This window comes from Thamnophis elegans, chromosome 1, assembly GCF_009769535.1.
Source record: "Thamnophis elegans isolate rThaEle1 chromosome 1, rThaEle1.pri, whole genome shotgun sequence".
In the NCBI taxonomy this organism is placed as follows: domain Eukaryota; kingdom Metazoa; phylum Chordata; class Lepidosauria; order Squamata; family Colubridae; genus Thamnophis; species Thamnophis elegans.
In genome coordinates, this window is record NC_045541.1 from 109,599,049 (window position 1) to 109,622,232 (window position 23,184).

The 23,184-nt window shown below is 38.7% G+C and overlaps 1 protein-coding gene across 1 annotated transcript; it reads right to left on the bottom strand.

The window, feature by feature from the left end:
- Positions 1–6,854: 6,854 nt before the first annotated feature.
- Positions 6,855–22,972, bottom strand: ARFGAP2 (ADP ribosylation factor GTPase activating protein 2). Its single transcript, XM_032226979.1, is given in 18 exon segments — positions 6,855–8,355; positions 9,306–9,424; positions 9,655–9,747; positions 9,899–10,023; positions 10,120–10,254; positions 10,341–10,469; positions 12,788–12,919; positions 13,239–13,375; positions 14,021–14,073; positions 15,878–15,934; positions 16,769–16,868; positions 18,640–18,720; positions 18,806–18,936; positions 19,208–19,290; positions 22,212–22,248; positions 22,251–22,329; positions 22,683–22,717; positions 22,720–22,972. Coding segments are annotated over 18 exon segments (1,599 nt in total). The 5' UTR covers positions 22,772–22,972; the 3' UTR covers positions 6,855–8,334.
- Positions 22,973–23,184: the final 212 nt, after the last annotated feature.

Genomic DNA, 23,184 nt, shown 5'->3' on the forward strand with positions numbered 1-23,184 from the left:
TCAAGCAGACTGTAAGCCCAGCCTCACTCCTCTGTCAATATTGATTCACCAATCCACTGCATATTGTTTACCAATTCTCCCAAGAGATTGGAGCACCCTTGAGATCTTTAGATGCAAGAACAAGCTTCACATTCAGGAAATGGAGGCTGCAGAAGGCTGGCAGCAGCCCTTTTTGCTCATTTGGCATTATAGTGGTGGCTCCGTGGCTAAGACCTGGAGCTTGTTGATCAGAAAGGTCGGCAGTTTGGCGGTTCGAATCCCTAGCGCCATGTAATAGAGTGAGCCCCAGTTACTTGTCCCAGCTTCTGCCAACCTAGCAATTTGAAAGCATGTAAAAAATGCAAGTAGAAAAATAGGAACCACCTTTGGTGGGAAGGTAGCAGTGTTCTATGCGCCTTTGGCATGTAGCCATGCCGGCCACATGACCATGGAGACATCTTTGGACAGCGCTGGCTCTTTGGTTTTGGAACAGAAATGAGCAACGCCTCCTAGAGTCAGGAACGACTAGCACATACATGCAAGGGGAATCTTTATCTTATTATAGTGCCAGGGATATAAGAGTGTCTTACTTTTTTGGATATTAGGCAGGAAGAAACAGTAAGTGTAGATTGCTCCTTCCCTCCTCACATGCAGCTTTCTTTCTGAAGGAACATTTTCCTTATTAAGAGGTTCCATCCCTGTTTCTCCCTTGTATGACTGCTGCAAGGTGAAGAGTTACGCAAAAGATCTCTGTGAGGACCTGCTACCCTGGGAGCCGTACACAGTTTAGAAGCATTCCACATACCGAGGATGCCAAGTTATGCCAAGAACTATGTGTGCAGACTCATCTCTGTAGACTTCCCTACCTAAGACAGGAAGAGCACTCTGTTCTTGCGAACAGACTTTAGTTAGTCCCATGCACCACACTGTATTAAAAAAATATGAGTACAATTTGTTGTCCAGAAGGAAGGTAAACATAAGAGTAAGTGCATCTGCCAGCTAACCCCAGTGGACCACTTCTTTGCAATAGTGTATCAGGGAATCTGAAAATCTTCTCTCCATTTTAAGATATATGTTATCTTCACAGAATATGTATCTGAGATACAGCAGGGAGATTAGGCTGCCTTTCCCCCATTTTTGCACGCCAGTTAGTAGAGCAACATAGTTTATAGTTCACGTGGATACGTTACGTTCACGTTAGAGTCTTGGATACACAAGCATTGCAACGCACAAGCTCTGCAAACATCATCAGGAAATATGAAGAGTTAATCATGAGGAAAGGGTAGAATTGCAGAATTGTTCATGGTGACTTGAGTGGTAAGGAAGTATATGGCATGTGAAGCTTTGCTAGGCAGAACTGTTGCAAAAAAGGGATAATGAAGGCCATGTCATAAGTATACTTAGGGCATAAAATGTGAATGTTGTATAGGGCTCTGAATCAAAGGAACAGAAAGGGATAAATCAATCCTATTCTTTACTTAAAGGACAAAGCCTTTATAATATGCTGTCAGCTAAGTTATGCTGTCATGGACTGTCTTTTGCTTGGTACATTCTGGATGTACTGAGGCTCTGGAATCTGGATGGAAGGCTTCGGTTTAATCCTAGCAAGACTGAGTGGCAATGAATTTGGAGGGCAACATAGATTAAATATCTCCAGTCCTTGCTACTGGATGAGGTTGCCCTGCCCTAGACAATAATGGTATGCAGTTTGAGGATCCATCTGGATTCATGTCTACTTGTTCAAGACTCTTTGCACAAATCCTCTTGTAAACCATTCCTGGATTGTGAGACTCTTTTTAAAATCAAATTTTATTGATCACCTCATGGCTGTCTTACAGCAATATAATCTACTGTCTTGTAAAAATGAAATATGGCTCATCAAAGTTTTTATTCCCCCCCTCCAACATATTCAGTATACTGATATTTGATCATTATTTGAACAATATACAGTATAAAGGAGATTATAGAAGAACGGAGTAAGCATTTTTTATTCCCCCCCTCCAACATATTTCAGTATATAGATTTTGATCATTATTTGAACAATATACAGTAAAGGAGTATAGAAGAACGGAGGGTAAGCAATCCATACCTGAGTTTCCCTTTCCTCATCTAGGAAAAAAGGCTGTTAAGGAATTGGCAACTTGAATCTGCTAGATTCAGATATGTTGATGCTTCATGAACTGAATCCTTGTCCAGGGTGCCTATGCGAAGAATGAAAACCAAAACCACTCTGTTCATGGACTCGTGTGTAGCTGACAAGGCGCGAAAGGAATGAGAATGAGAGAGAGCAACCAAGTAAATTTAGGCATCCAGTGGTAGCATTAGATATCTAAGCAGTATCATATGTTCAGGACAGATGGGCCTCTCTACTCACATGAACAATCCTGCTGCAGCTATAAGCTGCTGATGACAAAACCATAGAGTTGGCATTTTGAGATCCCCAAAAAAACGTTCTTAAGAAGGGACTTAAAACATGATTGTACTCCATTTTCTCTGCTCATATCAGAAGGCAAACTCTTTACTTCCTTATGAGGTAAAACCCTTTTGATGTTCTTTGTCTGTTACGGAGTGGTCCAACCTCTAAAGAGAGGAAGGAGGCTTTTAATCCTCAGTGTAGTTATGTAACTGTATGTGGATTTAATATTTTAGTGACTGTTATAAATATTGATGTAGAATATTTTACTTACTAAGGTAAAGCAGCCTCCCATATTTGGAAATCAGTGAGCCCTGATTAGTCAGCCAACTGGGGCTCTGGCCTTTTCCCTTGAAAACCAAATAACCTTCCTTATTAGTGCAAAAGTCTTAAATTTTGCATATTTTACTACTAAGACATTGTAGGAGCTACAGTGCTGATTGTTAAAGCGAAAGACAAGTAGGGCATTCTTGTAGAGATGGGAAGCTATTATAGATATAGATAAAAAAAATAAAATTCTTAGGTTGTTCATTCCTTTATGTTTTATGGAAGTTCATGTACAATGCAACATGCAATGACATGATTGTTTGAAGGACATCAGCCTCAACAGGCCATCCTTACACTGAGCTAACAGGATGCTGTGCTGCTACAGAAATGTTTCTTGTAGGAGTAGGACAAGATACTCCAAATGTAGCAATTGTGAAAAGGGTGATCGGGCAGTTGGCAGGATGCGTATCTACGAATTCAATTGCTTTTTGAAGAAGGCTAACAAACCTAAGCCATGCAGAGAGCAGTTTACAGCATGAATTCCACCATGGAATTGTTGAACAGATGTTCCTCTTCCTAAATTTCCATTTTCATGGGTGATTCACTTCAGATTCCATAGTATTATGGTATATAGATACTTATTCTTGCTTTAGAATTTTAATTGAGCTTTCTCTTTGCTATTCATTTTCAGGAGCTCTTCCTGAGAAAGCAGAGTTGCTAATTGACCCAGTTATGGATCAGGAATTAGAAACTGTAAGTATTTTTAAAATGGAGAACAACTGAACGGCTAGGGCACCATTATTTTTCCTTTTAGCTGTCACATGAGAGTTCTTGCAATGAATGTAACAGCAAAGGTAATTTTTGCTTTCACTCTAAAACATGGCAGGTAGAGTTGAAGTTAATTGGAAAGTTCTTCTGTTATTTGTATATCCCTTTAATTATTAAGACATCAGCCAGTTTCATTTATATCCAGGTAACAGCTTCCATATCATTCTTATAACCTGTCATTTCAAATCAGTCTCATTCTCCGTCTTGCCCAGTAAAACAGTTCATAACTGCTTTTAAATCCATTTTTGATAACAGACAATCTTGAGAGTAACTTGAGTGCATTGTTCCCAAATACCCTTAAATTTTTCCAAAGTTAAAACTATTTTGCTCCATTCTGTATTAGTGAGTTTCTTCTCCTACAATTTTGATCTTTAGTTCTTTCTAGTTTGCTTTAGTGTTCAACTTTCAAAGTCTTCTCATATTTTTTATAATTAACAGCATTTTCCCAGGAAAGTTACAAATTCTTTTCACATATTTTTATAAAATTTTAAACAACCTACAGGATGTCTTCTTCTAATTAATTTTTGCCCCCTTAGACCATTTATAACTTTCCAAATCATATTCTAATCACTCTTTGGCTGTTTAGTCTAAAACATTTTTATCTCCTTAAAACTTGCATAAACTACTTTTGCTGAGGATTGAAAGAGACTCACCCAGTGTAATAAAACTTGCCATTCTGAGAGGTTTTATTATTCATTCTTATACTGAATTGGCTAACTTTCTTATAACAACTTATACATTGGCTAACTTTCTTATAACTTTCTCATAACTTTTGCATTGAATAACTTATTTTGCATCTACAAAAGATGCATTAAAGTTTTTGAGGAGACAAAAAGAAAAAAAATCAAATACTGGGACATTATCTAAAGAGATGAAAGATCAGCATTGTTAAAAGCAAAGGAATGGAATATAAAGTTGGTTCATTTGATCAAGATTAAAATAAGATATATTGGGGTTTTGGTTTTTTTTGGTAATTCTTAATGGATTTTTGTTGGCCAAGACTGAAGGACTGCTTTAAAAATCTGTTTATATGTAAGAGATGAGGTATAGGAAGAAGAGATCTTTGGTTGTGTTTTCAAAAAAAAAGTCCCAAGTTACTGTGTTAAAAGTAAAGTAAAGGAACATAAAGTTGGCCCTTTAAAGGTTAAAATGTTATTTCTTACAAATTTTAATTGATGTTTTAAATTAGGACTGAATGACGATGCTTTAAATTTTTCTTTATAGCTATATGGGAAAAAGAGGTGTTACAGTATCAGAGGTGATGTTACTGAAATTGTACTTGTGATAAAGGGGAAAGTCGTTTCTTTATATACAGTATATGTGTGTGTGTGTCAGGGGTGGGTTTCAGCCGGTTCGCGGCGGTCCCCGCGAACCGGTTGGTCGGCGAACCCGGAAGTAAGTAACTTCCAGGAACAGCGAAGGGCCCATCCGCGCTCCTTACCGGTCTTTGAAGGCTTCTGCGCTTCCATGCAGGCACATAGCACATACAGCGCCTGCGCGATTCTCCGCGAGCAGCTGGATGGCACATACAGCGCCTGCGCAATTCTCCACGAGCAGCGCGCAGGCGCTAAGACGCATGTGTGAATTGCACGCGTGCACGAGGACACTGCCAGCCCCGTTCGGGATAAGCAACCCACCACTGGTGTGTGTGTGTGGTGTGTGTGTATATTATGTGTGTGTGTGTGTGTGTATTCTTTTCCCCCTACACTTGTATTCATTTTTTAATCTATGTATCTGAAAATTTTAATAACAATTATTTAAAAAAGAAGTATCGTGCAGTTGATAAGAATGTCAGAAAGGAGAAAACCTGCTTTTCCAAATGTTGGTCCATGCAAAAGAAAATTTCAAAACAGGTCACCATTTCTATAGGAATTCTATAGGAGCAATTTTCTGAGCTTCTAAGCAAAGGAGGTCAATCTCCAATTGTAAAGGTGGCCGAAGATCACATTCTTCTTCTCTGAACTCTTTAGCAAATTATTGATCAATAGATACTTTTACATATTCCCCAGTATGCTTTAAAACTTTTATAATGACAAAGGTAAACTAAAGTAACCACAGGTTTTTTTTTTTCTTTCAGGATTGCATCAATTTCAGGCCTTTCAGTATCCACTTCTAGTGCAAGTGGGGATGCAACAAACATGCCTTCTCGTGCTTCACCACGTATCTGTCCCCTTTGGAGGCCACTCCACCATCGTCGGAAAGTGGATACTGAAAGTGATGGCTCCACAGAAGAGACAGATTCTTCAGAGAACTGATTAAAGGAATATACAATGGTTACCAGGTCCTTATAACTGAAGTGTTGGATTTCGGGGAAAGGGAGATGGAGACCTATGGCAATTGTAGGATCATACTGCTCTCTTGTGGCAACATGTCAAATTGATTGAAATACGAGAGCATTTGTTTCAATGTTAAGAAATTTAATTCTCTGTGTTGAGTTTGCATTGCTGTCCTTTGATCTCTGTTTTACACACTTCTCCCTACATATGAACCCCTTATTATCTTGCTTGGTATTAACATATTTTATGAAAGTCCAGATCAGAAAGGAAAACACATGGCTCGGAGGAGTGGGTAATTTTTCACTGTGGGTTGAGGATGAGACCTGTGAACTATGTATAGAAAATAAAGAACGTTGCACTAGGAGGTAGATTTCTTGCATCGTAAGTTACATTGCAAAAATAGCAACTGCATCATTTGCTATTCAGATGTCATTTGAAAGGACGTAAAAAGTACTAAAAGAATTACGACAAAAGATTTTTCTTTCACTCCTGGGAAAGTGAAGTATGAATGTTATAAAGCTGAAACTGCAAGGCAATATTCCTTGCAATCAAAAAATAGTCATATTACAGAATACTTCCAGAGGTAACTAACACTAACATACACGACAACTTTAGCTTTACTTTTACACTAATTTGCTCGTCCTTCTTTTAATCTAATTTTTGTTCTTAGAGCTTAGTGTAGAAAATACACTTGGGGGGGGGTAATTTCTGACAACACATTTTGTATTATTATTTGGGGCCAAGGAAAATAAGAACCACAAGGAATTGAGAACACGGGAATCCAATCTGTTTATTGGAGAGGAAGAAGACTCCATAGCCTTCACCGTTAAACCTCATAAAGCAGTGCCATAAATTTGGCTGCATATCACTTATGAATATTATGATGAATTTCAAGTACAGAGATGACCCAAGCAAGGGAAACCTCTTCCAATCTCTGAGTGAAAAAGCAGACTGAGTAAAAGTGGCCTGATATGAAGCTCTGCAAACTCTTTGCTCAGGAACTGAGCAAGCAATTTTAAATCTGCAACACTTGAAACTAGAGAAGCTATTTTCAGAATCCTGTGGATATAAAGGAGAAGCAAGCAAAGGGGAAATTTCTGGTCAGTCCATGCAGGCATTTATTTTCATAGGAAGTGCACAAGGAGTAAGCAGATTAATTGCACTAATGAGTTACACTAATGTGAAAGTGGGTAACCTCAAAGGGCATTGGTAACCTCAGCTGCCTCTAGCAAGTATACCTCACTGAGACATCATTTCAGTGTGTTCTTGGCGATTCCTCTTCCTATTAAACAACTGGCTTTTCTTCTTAGGAGAGACACTGTATTTGGTGGCAGTTTCCAGATAAACCCACAGTGCAGCAGCAACAATCATGCAATTTGAATGCAAAATGGTTACAACAGTAAGCACCATTTCACAAAGAAATGATTCTCCCACTCTGTTGCAATGAGAATACTCTGGTGGAAAAATATCACTGATACATGGGATTTAGCATGCAGATGTAATGGGTGCTTTGGAGCAAAATACCTTTTATTGTCTCAGACTCGAGATTAGCAATGTAGACTGGGATGGAGCATTTATCTATTCCAGTTCCTCTTTGATCAATAAAGCTATAGCAATTTATGAGAACAATCCCAGAAAGCATAGGGACAACAGTGGTGCCTAGGTAGGTGGAAGAAGCCTTCTTGAAACTGATTTTGTTTCAATATAGTTTGCAAGAAACCTATGGTGTCCATATTCATTATCTGTTGTGATTCTGAAGGAAGGCAGTAGTAGCAAGGTTGTGCAACAAAAAAGGGACACAGTGAATGGAGTGAATATAGTCAACACTCACTTCAGCTCCTATTTCTTTTAACATATGAAATAAATGACAGCACCCAATGGACAACCAACTGATTATAGGAAAGTTAGATAACCCTTCTTATCACTGAAGATCTCCTATCTCCTGCACAAATTTATCATCAGTCATATTTGCAAAATAAAAGAATCTTAACTAAGGCCAAGAGTGCTGACCTTTCACTGCATGCTGTACATTTGTGCTTCTAAGCCACTATTCTAAAATGGTTCCTCACACTGGTTCCTTAAGGCAGTAAGATTACCATGGACAGAGGAAGGAATTTCACTCTATTTTGGAGCATAGGTTCTAGAGTCCCCACCAATGCAACAAGTACTATAATTTGCTTCTGAATTCATGCAGAAGCATGAAAAATATTACACACTACTTTCCTGCTTCCACAATACCACCAATATCAGTCAGGGAGACAAAGAGAAATATAAGAGCAGCACCACAATGACATCTGCACCCTATCTCAATTCATAGCAGCAGAGGGATGTTCTCTGGAAAGGCCCATACTTCAATCACTGAAGGCTGGGTTTTGACAAAATATTTGTTTTCTAATACAAAACAACTGTCCAGAAAACCTTCAGGCATAGGACAAGCATGTCCGTTTTCTGTATTCTCAAGCATCCCTCAGCTCTGCCCAGCTTAGAAATTATCCTGTAGAGTTCCCATGTGGTGTTTCCAAGTTCAAGTGGTGTTACACCAAAGGCCAACAGGTACAGTCTTCTAGATCATCAATATGAACCATAGCGGTCCTAAGGGTAGAAGGAAAAAGAGAAAGGGGAGTGGGGAATCATATAACAAATTGTCCAGAAACATGCTTGAAGATTTCGAGGCATTTAGCTGTAAAAACTAGTCCAAAGCTTGTAAATAAAACTTACTGCTTATGAGCCAATCATACCAAAACAAACATGTTTCTGGACATCAAGATGTGTACTAGGCTCCAGGACCCTGATTTTAAAACTGTGTTTCAGATTCTTCTGTTTAAGATACATAGGAAAAAGACATGTTGAAATGCAAATGGCCAGCCTCTAGCATTATTACTATTTTCAGTGATGTTTTGGATCCTTATTGGGTCTTGTCTTGATGTCTGTACTATGTTTGGATTAGCGTTAAAATTTGCAAGTTCAAAGTGATCATGAAAAATAATATTTCTTAAAGTGAACTAATCAACTAGTTGCCTTGGAAGTACTTAAATTAGTGCTTTTATACCCCATTTAGTAGAAGTAAATAATGTCCATGAGCATCAAGTTGTGTATTTGGCTCCAGGACCCTGATTTTAAAACTTGTCTTTCAGATTCTTCTGTTTAAAAGATATAGGAAAAAGGCATGTTGAAATGTAAATGGCCAGCCTTTAGCATTATTACTATTTTCATATGAGTTTATTTAGATATTACATATGTTGTTCATATAAGCACATTTAATCACCCATTTAAACGTTTTCCTAAAATTTAATAGTAAATAGATGATAAGAACGCTGTGTGTTGCAGTGGTTAGACACTGGACTAGTACTGAGGAGACTCAAATTCTAATTCATCCACCCCCACAGAAACTCATTGGGGGATTATGGGCCAATCATTCTCTTTCAACCTGGCTTACTACTTGCTTAGGCTGTAACAAAATAAAATAAGGAAAAAAGAGTCCAATGTACATCATCTTGGTCAAGATAGTATATAAGTATAACAACTTTCCCCTCAGTTCTCACCTGCAGCGAATTCATTACACCGTTGGCCAGGACAGCCATCTTGCCAGCAACCGACTTTACTCCCTGCTTGAACTGAGCAATGTCAGCTGCAGGTAGTACATTTCCAATGGATACACCACCTGCAAGGAAGACAAAATATAAATATGAAGCCAGATAGAGCTTTGCTAAATAAAAAGCTACGCTTATGAGAGAGAACTTAACTGCTTGAATTCACACCTTTTAATAAGGCTTACTCTACTCACTGCTCTGTACCAAACTCCTCTATATGGAACTGAGGGCAACAAACCCATGGTGTTGAGTCATGAATTATCACAGCACACTTCCAAATGAATAATCCTTTTGGACATACCCAAATTTGCTGTTTCAGATTCTCCGAAAAGATCAACAGAACTAATGGCATTGCTTCCTGAGAGCTGCTGGAGTCGGGATCTGGCCTCATACTGGTAGAAATAAAAAAATTTTTAAAAATAATGGAAATAAAATTATTTTAAAAAATAAGGGGAGGGGAAGCTAATATTGATCAGGAACATTGCTATTTACAATGGACGGAATAGGCATCTCTATGGGCAGAGAAATCATAGAAAAACCTACAGCAGCATCAACTTCTCGCCCAAAGAACATGTCAGATGAGATGGCTTTGGCACCTGCAAACTTCTGCTGAGCTTCGTTAGACTCTACTACTGATACTTTGCTCTCCGTTTCTCTTCTGTTGGTTGGTCTGAGTAGAAGAGAAAAGCACTGAAATCTTTCACTGACTACTCCCCATTCACACAGCTCTACATTAGAGCAAAGGACTGTATTCCCCTTTCTTTACCTGTCACCAATGGGCCGGATGCTTGACACTGTGATGTCTGCCTCCTCTTCTCTTTTGTCAAGTCCCCAGGAGGGCATTTCTGTTTCCCATTGTGAACCAAAACCATCTCCTAGTGAGAATGGATTATCTTTGTACCTAGGAACAAATGCGAGAAAGAAATCTATACAGGCCAGAGAGAGAAATACTAACAGAACTAAAAACTCAGCAAAGCTTAGTCGTACTTGGGTGGTCCAGATGTGAAGCTTCCTGTATCTTCAAAGAGGCCCAGCTGAGACCGAGAGGACTTTACACTCGCTGGTGTTTCTTGTTCTATTACTTGCATCTCAGACAGGACAGAATGCGAAATGGAACTAGAAGAAACAATACAAAGTTAAAAGACCTGGCAGAATACCATACTTCCAAATATTTCTTCAACACTAGAATTACCTTGGCACATATCACTTTCCACTTATTTAAAACTAATTGCTTTTGCTATTTGATGATAGTTCATCTAGTTTAAAGAGAGCCTTCTGGATATTTTCATGATCCTTTTGGTTTTCTCATCCTAAATAATTTAATAGCATTCATAAATTTGGCTGGTTCATTATTTATGCCTAAGACAATTTGTCTATGAACAAATTAGAACATACTGGTCTCAACAATGAACCTTGAAGGACTCTAGTTCTTCCATCTGTTGAGAAAATAACCTATTCATTCCTACACTATTTGTTTTTCACCAGTTACCATAGTAATCCATAAATGTACAGGTCTGCTTAGCCTATGACAGCTAAGTTTACTGAACAGCCTTTGATAAGATTGTGTTAAAAAATTTTTTTTGAAAATCCAACTATATAATAGCAACAGAATTTTTTTCAACTTGTTTGCTTGATGATATTCTAAAACAGGGATTGACATCTGGAATTGGAGGTAGCCAACCACTCAAAATCATCTGGTCCACAATCCCAAATATAAATACATATGTATGTATAGTCATGTGAAAAAGTACAGCCTCTTTGAATTCTGTGGTTTTATGCATCAGTACATAGTAAAAGTCACCTTTAGCAGTTCTTAAAAATAGGTAAATACAACTTCAGATTAACAACATGTAACATATTGCACTATGTGTCATCATTTAATTTACAAAAAAAAGTAAAATGAAGAACCATCTGTGAAAAACTAAATACACCTTATGATTCAATAGCTTGTAGAACCGTCTTTAGCAGCAGTAACTTCAGGTAATCATTTTCTGTATGACTTTATTAGTTTCTCAGACCATTGCAAAAGAATTTTGGTCCACTCTTCTTTACAATATTGTTCATTGATATTTGGGAGCCTTTATGCACAATTTTCTTGAGATCCCGCCACAGTATGGGTTGAGGTCTGGACTTTGACTGGACCATTTCAACACCTTGATTCTTAACCCCCCCCCCCCAAATCTGTTGTAGAGTTGATGGTGTTCTTGGGGTCATTGCCGTGTACTGAATGGTTGGTACAAGTTGTTTGTGCTGATATGCTGTGTCTAGTTTTTGTCTGGTTTGGCACTGTGGCACTGAGCATTATGGCCAAACATTTCCACTTTGGTCACATCTATCCAAAGAACAGTGTCCCAGACATCTTGTGATTTGTTCAGAAACAGTGGTGGCATAGCCTTTGGCCCTACATGAAGAAGGCTGGCAAAGTCGTTTTTAAGTAACCTCCAAAAGAATTTTGTCAAATCCATGCAAAACTTCAGAACTTGTTTTGCTCTCTGCTTAATTACTGATTACTATTGGTTTACTTGCAACGGACCTAAGCTGACTGCTCCACAGTATAAATTTCCCCAAACTCCCTTAACTTTTACATTAGGGATTTCCAGTCTTCTTATAGTGAGCTTAAATTGAGTGAAAAACTAGGTATTTTTTGCTAAGATAATAATTTAATAATAATTTGACAGTCTTTATAGAACTTTTAGGTAGATTCCATCAGAACCTGATGATTTCTTCCAAAATGTCTCAAGCTGACCTACAATACCTTCCCTTGTTACTTCAACTGGCTTTAATGCTTCTAATCCTCTACACCTAAGAAAATCCATACAACTTCAGACAGCTTCCCTATATTTTCTGTAGTGAGACAGATGCAAAGGACTTGGCTCAATTTATCTGCAATGTCTATTATCTCTATATCTCTGAGAATCTCTTTTACTTTTCTGGTCCAGCGGTTTCATTGGCTGGTTTTCTGCTTCAAAAATACTCAAATAAGTTCTTAATAAGTTCTTTATCATTTTATTTTGCTATGCTGTCATGCTGTCATTTCTTTTTCTGCATCATCTTTTATTTATTTATAAAATTTATAGGCTGCCCATCTTCCCTCAAGGTAACTGGGCAGCATCCTCCTCCTCTTTAATCTTTTTTATTACCCTTTTCTATTATCCGTGCTTTATTTGTTAAAAAAAACTTTCCCTAACTTGTACAGATTTCTGAACACTATTTCACTATGACATTAGCCTCTGGCTGACTTTTCTTATTGCAATTTCTTACTCCAAGGGCTACAATATAAATCACTCCTATGAAGGGGCCTGAATATATACAGAATCCAAACAGCCTTTGGAAAGAGCAAAGGCACAGATCAGGCCTGCTGAGATTGCTAACAGCTTCAGTCAGGTATGACACAGAAGGGAGCTATGTTTTTATTCTCCAATAAAGTAAATTACCTTCTGGACACCAAGCCCATGCCTAGTCTTTCAGCCTGCTCACGCTTCTTCCCTTCTAAGTTTTGAAGTTTCTTCTCCTCCTTCTTCCGATCAATTTTGAGCTCTTGATAGGCCAATCTCATTGAGGTCACTCTGTAGAAAGACACCACACAAGCATCAGCAAACCACAGAGTTCAAATAGAGTTGCTCCATAGTGTACTGTATATAGCATATCCCAGCCCACGTTTTGAATATAAATATCAGAAGTGACAACAGAGAAGCTGAAAAGTATCATGATCCAGGCTCTATTCATGTGCAGACATTGGTCATTATTTTATTTATAAATTCTCAGGTCTGAATTGGATATCGCATCTTTTTTTATGCTTCCTGATTTCGTTCTCCAGTTCAATCCCTTTGTGAGCAAATCTAAGTGCATCCTAACCTAAGGATGCTAGATACAAAAGCCACTCACATAGATTCCTCCGCTTGCTTCCTGTACTCAGCTGCTTGTTGCTCTTTCAGCTTTTCTGCCATCTGGGCTTGCCGTTCAACTTCTGTAAAACTCTGACTGCTCACTTTTTGAGCTCCAAGACCTTTTTTGGCACCCAGCTAAAGAAAAGGAAGAAAAAGACAATGTGAAAGTCACTGAACCTGAAAAATCAGAGGAATTTTCAGGAATTACAGCAACCTATGCAAGGGCACAACAGAAATTGAGATATCCATTTATCATTCCATTTCAGAATTACTTTATTACAGAAAGCAAAGATACAAAACAATGTCTTCAATTTTTCTAGCTTTGCTGTATAAACCCAAAGTGTGTATGGAGATGAGGGTGGGGTGTTGGGAGGGGCATCTATTATCTTTGTTCCAAGACTACACCAGAAAGTCAAACGCAAAACATAAATATATTAATTTCTGAGGTGAAGAAACCATCTGCCCATGACAGTTGGCCCACACTAAAAATAAATACAGTGTAACAGTAATCCCCCAAGAGCTAAATCCATGGCATTAAGAGGACCATTTCAAACTATTGGTATATAGAAAGGTAGAAACTAGATAATGATGCTGTCCACCAGGAGCAGAAATGAAAGAGAAGAACAAGGTAAATCCTAATTAGCTTGCATAAAAACAGGCAGCAGCCACAGCAGAAAAGGAAGTTCTCACAAAAGGTCACTCGGAAGGGACACAATTTTGCCAAAAAAAAGCAAATAGGTGCATGCCATGGAAAGGCAAGGTCTCTAACAACAAACTTACCCCTTTTTTTGCTCCACCTGCCTTCTTCTTTCCAATAAGAGAAGGCTTTATTTCTGCAATAAAAGCAACCAATGAAGGATGAGCTTAAGCTGCTGTGAATACTAATACTCATCACAATATTTCAAACTTTTAATGGTTAAAAGACTACCATGGCCAAGTGTCCTATAAACATTGTTAATATACCCAGCAGCTCCAGCAGCACACATACTCAGTGTCAATATGACCAGCCATAACATGCAATTTCAAATTAGTAACCACTTGGGCAGGTAAGAAAGTGATAGAATTACAATACTAAGACGTAGTGACTTTGGTAGGCAGTGAGCTCAGAAGTGTCCATGGGAAAAGCCCAGTAGTATTGCTATAAATGTAAAAGAGGCATATGTTGCAGGTGACTCAGTAGTTTCCACACAACCAAAGCAAGAAGAATATAACTGTCCAAGTTGTGCCACCTGTGTCACTTAACTAATTGCCAAAATTCCAGAAGCAAAATGTAATCTAAATTTCACTATTAAGTAAGAGCAATTCCTTCCATGTTGGGTTGAGATCTTAAAAGGTGCAAGACAGATAAACGTAGGAGCTGGAAACAGAACCACAGAAATGGAAGGCAAATAGTCCATACAGAGCCAGTTACCTCTGGCCGGAGCTGCCCCTTGTGGAGACAGACACATGGATGCGTCTGAAGGAGAAAGAGACATGCATGTATTTCATTCTAAAAAAATGTTTAGATGAAGGTTGAGATACAAGTCTGACCTTCACCAAAATATCCCACACAAGACTGTACTGTCTGGTAAATTGTCAGTATTGGAAATACTGAATGGACTCAGAGATAAGCTAAGAATATTGTCAAAGTGCATGGATTTGGCTTTTTTGCAGATAGGCTTATCCGTGATTTTTTATGGTGATAATTTTTTCTAAAATACTTGTATTTTTAAAAAATATCTATTTTTCATATATACTTGTGTATAAGCAGACCCTTGAAATTTAAACCAAAATACAATTAAAAAGGCAGGTCACCTTATCTGCAGATGGCACATTTTTATGGTATTTTGGTTAAAATTTGAGAGATGGTTTATGTGCTTATGTGAGTATATACAACATGTTTCATATATTAGTTGATTAATAAATATACAAAATATATCACATATACTCACATGTAAAATGACATTTAAATCAAGATAGTGTGTTTAAAGGTTTTTCTTATTAGGATTCAGTGCACCTTTCATATTCCTAAATGAAAAGAGCATGGATGTTATGGAAAGTTGTGTTATTTTTTCCTAAGGATATTTACATCAAAATGAAGAGAGCGTAAAAATAGAAATGAGGTATAAATAATATCTAAGATCATGACATTAGACAATCAGGGTACAATCTACATTAGTTAGATGTTACTCTTGGAGAACAACCAAGGGCATATCAGCTTGCTACAATCTCAATCCTCCTGAGAAATATTAGTTGAGATTACAGAATCACAGTGATTTCAACAAATTCTAGGAAAATCCATTTAACAGGGAATCAAACTTGACTCCGGCTGTTATAAACTCTTCAGAATTAAGATGTTTAAAAATAGAAGCTAGATGGCTTCCTATTAGAGATAATTATAGCCACCTCTGGACAGCAAGGGATTAGACCAGTTGACATTTTAATGTTCCCTCCAACGATTCTAGTTTCCCAAAAGATTCCTATGTTACTGAACTCCTATATATTTCAATAAGAAGTTCAAAATGAGAACTATTCATCTTCTCAACCCAATATAGCGTCTGAAATAAAATCTATGGTAACGCAAATCATCTGAAGTGAAACCGAGGATCACTAGCAGCATTGTGCATTGAGGAAAACAGAGGAGATATGTATACTTACCAAGGGAGCCTTTGGGAGAGGTGCTCAATAACTCAATAGACGGACCTTGGTCAGCCTCTACAGAATAAAAAAAAATAACTATGATGATCTAGAACAGGGATGTCAAACTCAATTTCATTGAGGGCTGCATCACAGTTGTGTGGGATCTTGGGAAGGGGGCTGGGAGGGGCATGGCCAGCTCATCATCACTTGAGGCTCTGTTTTCAGCTGTGACAGCCTCCTGCAGCCCTCTACCAGCAAAAACGGAGCCTCCCCAAGCTCTGTTTTCACTGGCAGAGGCACTGCAAGGTTGGTCCTTTGCGGTTTCCAGGGTAGGCCCACAGGCCAGATCTAAGCATTCTGCAGGCCGGAGCCTTGATTTTGACACTCCTGGTCTAGAAGCATTAGACATACCCAAAAGCACCACAATTCCATGAAGAAACTACTGAAATAAACTGAGGAACATACCAGATAGGCAAATGACTGATTCAGTGAAAACCAGTTTGAATCTATGTTTTATTGTTACTCTACTGACTGTAACCATGACTTAATGTAACATGAAAATGGGGATACTGGGCTAATATAGTTTCTAGCATATTCCTAGTTTTAACTAAGCAACTAAAAAAGAAACGTAATTAACAGAAAATAGTTGACATGCTATTACAACTTTGCTTATTTACAAATTTTGGCTTGATCCTGCTTTCTCAACAATCTATAATTAAAACCAGCCATTATCTCAGCCAGATATATGAATACAGCCACCTATCAATTAATAGACATGTTTCTTTCATGTATCATATATTTATCCTGTTGGAATACAGAACTTCTAAATTTTTCAAACAGGTAAAGCTCTTTAACTGAAAAAAATGTTCAGTTCAGAAAAAGAAAATTGGTTTCTGCTTTGGTACTTACGTATCTCATTATTTTCAGATGGCCTTGCTGGTTTCTCCAATTCTGATGTGGACTCTATTGTGCTCTGCTCCATCTTAGCCACATCCCAGTTATTACAAGCCTTAAAGAAAACAAATCAGTTCTTAGAAAGGCTCAACAACATTAATTCATAACTCAAACAAGAGCTGGACTAATAAGTCACATATTTCTCCAACATTGTAGACAGTGACTATTACTACTTTCCATTCTAATAGAGAGTCAGTCATCAATTATGACCCTAACACAAAGAAAAAATATTCCAGTCATGAGGTATATACAGGCAGTCCTTGACTTAAAACAGTTCGTTTAGTGACCTTTGAAGTTACAACAGCACAAAAAAAATGACTTATGACTGTTTTTTTACACTCATGACGGTTGCAGCATCGCCATGGTCATGTGATCACCTTTTGCAATCTTCTGACAAGCAGAAGTTGGGAAGCCAGATTCACTTAACCACCATGTTATTAACATAACAACTACAGGAATTCACTGAACAACTGTGGCAAGAAAGGTTGTAAAATGGGACAAAATTTACTTGTCTACTTAACAGCAGAAATTTTGGGCTCAATTGTGCTCACAAGTTGAAAATTATCTGTACCCCATTTCTGATACTAGCCAGCCAATCATGTCTAAGAAAGTCACAAGGGGAAGACACAATATAATCAACTAGTCCAGCGGCAGCGAACTTTTTTGTCCTCACGTGCCAAAATTGTGTGTGCGCCATCCCTACAATGCAATGCGCCCCAGCCACCTGCGCATGCGACCCCCCCCATGCATGCGCTTGACCACACCCCACCCCAAGTATGCATGCGTGACCACCCCTGTACAAGGCTGAGAGTTTTTCCCCTCCCCGGGCTCCGGAGGCTTTCCTGAAGCCTGGGGAGAGCGAAAATGGCCTTCCATGACACTCCGGAAGGCTGAAAATCAGCTGGCCAGCACGCGCATGAACGCTGGAGTTGATGGCTCTGTGTGCCCCCTGTGGCACATGTGCCATAGGTTCGCCATCACGGAACCAGTCCAAAGGCATTATATTTGGTTTGAACAAAGAATCAATAGAAACTTTTGTTAAGGAGTATTACCCAATTGTTTTGTATTTCAATGAAGAAATACAGGCTTTACACTTATAAGAATAGTGTAAAATTCCAGCTCCTTTAATGAGAGCAGCCTTTACAATCTGTTATCTGACAGATTTGCTGGGATTTCAACTCACAGGATTTCTGACAACATATCTAGAAGCCACCAGGCTGGGGAAAGCTTTGAAAAAGATCAACTATGTCCAGTACTATTATATGTAGCATTATCCTGATTCATTACAAATGAATATATGATCGCAGCTCAGAATTGCAATGGGGAAAAAAAATGAAAATGGCCATTTCTGACCAGATTGTCAATCCAAATGGTTCATCATAGACTAGTATTCAGTTAAAAGGTACAATATAAGCAGTCGTGGTAAACAACTATAAGTAGGCCACAGGAACTCATTCCCTGAGTGATATGATTATACAAGAAAAATATCTTATGACCATATCATATCACAACAGCAAACCCAGTTGCAGTTGTTAAGCAAATCCTGTGTGATTGTTAAGCATGATATCACAGGATCACAACAGTTTGTCCATTAACTTTGTTTATTAGTAAAGGTTGAATATGGTGAACATGTGACTATGGATGCTGTAACAGCTACAACTTCAAAGATTGGCTGTGAGTTTCCTTGTTCTTCCTGTCATAATTTTAAATGGCTGCTGAATGAGTGGCAGCTAACCAAGGATTATCTGTATTGAGGAAAACTCATCAGACAATCCTACAAGGAAGATTTACAACTGAAAAGAGCAATTCAGGTTGGCTCAACATACCTGCGTATGTTCCAAAAAGAAATCAGCATCATCCCTTTCCAGTGAGTGGCCAGAAATCCCACTCAGGCCATCAATCAGGAGCTAAAAATGGAGAGGATCATCTATGGATTTTTATAGCAAGTCTTATAATTTCCCATTGCCCCCAACAGTGCACAGACTTATTTACATCATTTCCATATTTGGCCATGGCAGCACTTGCCAGCTGCTGGATCTTCTCTCGGTACATGTGAGCAGCACGGCTATTATACTTGGCAGGGGCATCTGAGGTGGTACAGCCATGTTGGCAGAAAAAGCTGTCTGAAAAACAGAGAAAATATAGTTGAAAAAGGACAAACTGAAATCTAGATATTTCCAGACACACTGTAGATATGTAGCAATTGAGCTTCAATGGTGTTCGATGATCCAGAATATTGAAAAAAATTGCCATGTAATTTTTTAAAAATAGTTTGTTAATAACTATTCACAAAGTTATTCATCAGTTACCTAATCATAGCATTCTATAAAAAAAAGCGGGAACAATTAAAAAAATACAATGCCCATCTAAATAATCAAAGAATATAATTTCAACTGGTCCTTACCGCATTAGCATTGGTACCCACTTGCATACACCTCAACTGAAACCAGCTCCAGTTGGAGTCAAGCTCTGTAGACCTACAAGGGGACAAGATTGGCATTATATATTATACACAAATTCACTATACAGATGCCAACGATTTCTAAAAGCCAAATGCCCTTCTGTCACAATATAATCTGTTGTCCTGTCAAAAAAATACAAATTTCATTTCTCTTAGTATGGTACTTACACACAACAGACAGGAAAAAGCTAGCAGATTCCAAGCTTTTAATCAATTTGCAGGAATAAAGATCACCTTATTATATCAGCTTTCCCCAAACTGTGTCTTCCACAGAAGTTGGCACTACCAGTCTGACTATCCAGGCGCTTGATTTAGGAAATGCTGCCTTTCATTATATTTCTCCAGTGTAGAATTCTATTTTTTTTCCATCTGACAAATTGGGAATAATTATTAGTTTATGATTATTCATCAGATTTATATCTCCTCATAATCAAACAGATTTTTGGCAGCTTGCAAGAACAAAACAAAAGCTTGCAAAAACATAAGAATACAAAAAATATACCAGAAATGTACAAAAAAAAAAACCCATCAAAAAACCCCAACGGCCTGGTGTAGTGTCCAAAAAGCTGTTTTTTTCTAGAAGGTAAATGTTGGGCACTAACAACCCCTCAATGGGAGACCATTCCAAATGGCAATCAATCCCTATCACAGAAAAGGAATGCTTCCAGGTTCACATATACCTCAACCTCATCAAAATAGGATACAGGCAGCTGTTTCTCCTGGCACTATTGGATTGGTCAATAAAAATATGAAGTCCTGAGGGTAACCTGGTGCCAATAAAGAGATGTATAGGCTAAGATCAGCTGCTTAAATTGCACACAGAACTTAATAGAAACCCTATGGAGGGCTCCTAAAACAGATATACTATGTGCCCATCAGATAATATCTGTGCGCACCTAGTCAATTCATTTTATAATATTTCAAACAGAAAACAAATAAACTAAAGCTATAGAACTGACAATTTAACAGGCAGGGAATTTGTGACTGTCGATGGTTCTGAATTACAACCTGCAGCATTCCTCATCATTGGCTATACTGGATAGGGCTGCTGATTCAAGGCACTAGCAGAGCCAGTGATTCTTTATACCTCCACTATAAATTACTGTAATACTGCATATAAATAATTTAACACTCTTGTTAACACTCTCTTAGCAATCTTCTGTAAGTAGGTCTCTATTTTTTCAGATTTCACAAATATATTTAAATGAGATGTTATAACAAAGAGTAAAAACAAAATGCACATTTAATAACTATCAGTAATTCACTTTTCACAGACACCTGTCATTTGTTAACTATTATAAAACAACTTACAAGTGGAAAATAGTTAGGGAATTATTAAAAATGAAAATGTCCCGTGGAGATCCGCACCCTCACCACCGCCCAGGCCTTCCGCACGGCCCTTAAGATCTGGCTAGCCCGTCAGGCCTGGGGATAAAAAATCTTAGTTCGTCCCCTCCCGAATGATGAATGAATGTTGTGCTCTATTTTTAATATTATGTATTGTCTTATGTCTTTTGTCTTTGTACCCCCCTCCCGTGTTTTGTAAGCCGCCCTGAGTCCCCTCAGGGAAAAGGGCGGCCTATAAATTATAATAAACACTCTAAACACTCTAACCTCTTAGAAGCAAAGACAGATAAAGAGATAGAATGTGGAAGAATTAGTCAGCTTGTATGTAGGACAATGGATATCAGAATTTTTACTAAATGTTGAGAATAAAGACAAAAACCTAGTGAATGCATTTACACATCACATAAGCAACATGCTTACTGAAATACGGTACTTTATAAATGCAAACAGGTCTGGCTAACAAAATGCAGACAACTTCTTCAGTGGGGGAAAGAGAAGGCATATTATTCAATCAAAGGATGATGATGATGAGTAATCCAAAACTCAATCATATACATCATCAAATAAGTCAAAATTGGAGGCGTCTATGGTTTGCTAATCGGTTGTGCATAACTAAGCCATATAGCCTGCATTGTCATACAAACTCAAAGATTTCAAATAATTCACCACAGAAGTTGGAAAGAGCCTTATCCCTGAAAAGAATCTGAAGATAAATAAAACAAACTCTCTAAATAGCCATAATGCTCAGGCAAGATTTAGAATAAAAGGAATGATTAATCTATTCAGACCATTTTCTAGGAGCAGTTATTCAGAACTCAGAAGAAATATTTTTTTTCTATCTCTGAGTGAGTGTTGGACTCCTGGCGACTGCTGGACAAGCCCCTGCAGGTTTTCTAAGCAAGGTTTCAGGATGGTTTGCTAAATGGCTTAATGCCTCAGCAAGAGGTGCTGATTCCTTAACCCTACCCCCAACTGGATCTCAAAGATACACTATAAAGTGTCAGAATTATGGCACCTTGCATATTTATACATACGTGGTTATGGCATAATTTTGTATGTATTTATTTATTCATGTTTATGTAGTCTATATTGGAAGTGGTGAACTTTGAGAACTCTATGCAACAAAATTTCATTTTAATGTATGCCAATTAGTGCACATTTAACGTGACTATAAGTTATTCTAAGTCCAAGTCATGCTTTGAAGACAGCAAAATTGCAGAATAGAAAATAATAGGTGTTTTAAAAAATACGCTAATATACTCAAGAACATACACACTGATACAGTTATTTAATACCAGTAGAGACTAGAATTTGGGAAATAAGATAGTATCAGGTCAGCAGTCCTTGGTATCTGTCAAACATAAATTAGTAAATAATTTGATTTGAAAATATGCAAAGAACTCTATCTACGCCAGGAAAACAACACTCTTACTTGAGTGTCATTAAGATAGATCTGCTGGGTGCGAAAAAAATAATAATTTACTTATGTACCAGCAATCAGGTAAATGACGTGAAATGCTAACCCATCATCTAAGCAGCCCTCGATACTATTTTACCGCGTTTTAAGCCCGCATCCAAGCCCGACTTTACCGGATGAAGCTGACATGAACGCCCAGCGAGCGATGGATCCGGAACAGTCGATACAGAGAAACACCCCGTAGGTGATGCTGGCCCAGCTCGGGTTCTTTGCTCCACAGTCGAAACAGGACTACAAAAGAACAACAACAACAACAAAAGGTAAATGTAACATTAACGGATCTCCCAGAAACTGAGAAGCCGGCTCGCGATGTCTTAAACCGAGTCCGTCACTTAGGCAACCACTCGTTTTCCCCTCAAGCAGCAGCTACGGTACTTTGATGCCGGACCGCTACGCGGCAACGCCTAGACTCGGGGCTCATCTCTCCCTTCAGGCTCGCCACCATCGGGTGCGGAGAGTCGAGTGGTTACCGGCGAGGACGGAGAGAAATGCGGATCAAAGACGGGAAATTCCGCTCCGAAACGTCTCGTGATCCGGACAATCACCCTCGAGCGCAAAGCCCACCCGCTTTCACCGTCAAGTACCTTATTGGCTGGCGCAGCTCGCAGACGCTTGAAAGGGTCTGAATTTCCATCCGGCTGGGCCCTGCCGCCATGTTTTCTTTCTCCAGCATTCGCAGTGCTCGGCAGCCGGTCACAGCGTGGGCCCAATCCGCCTGAGGGAGGCGGGATTCTACAGATACGGGTCCCTCTTAAGGTCAGTTTAGTGCGGCCTCCATGAGGCAAAGTATTTGGCGAGAACTAGGATTACTGCCTGCGAGGTTGCTGAGAGGCAGAGGACCAGGCCCCAAACCTTTTTCCGCCATCAACTGTCCCAAGCGGCCGAAACGGGCAAAGAGTTTAACTCTCTTAAAGCCTTCGACCGCTCGAACGGGGAGGGCGGGGCCCTAATCAGATGAGGGGCAGGGCTTTGTGACAGGTCCTGTGCAGAAATTAAATTCTTTCCTTCTGTCGGCTTCCCAAAGACCCTGAGCTGAGGAAGAAATGGATGTGGCTGTGAAAAGGTTTTGAGAAAGAAATTGTGCAT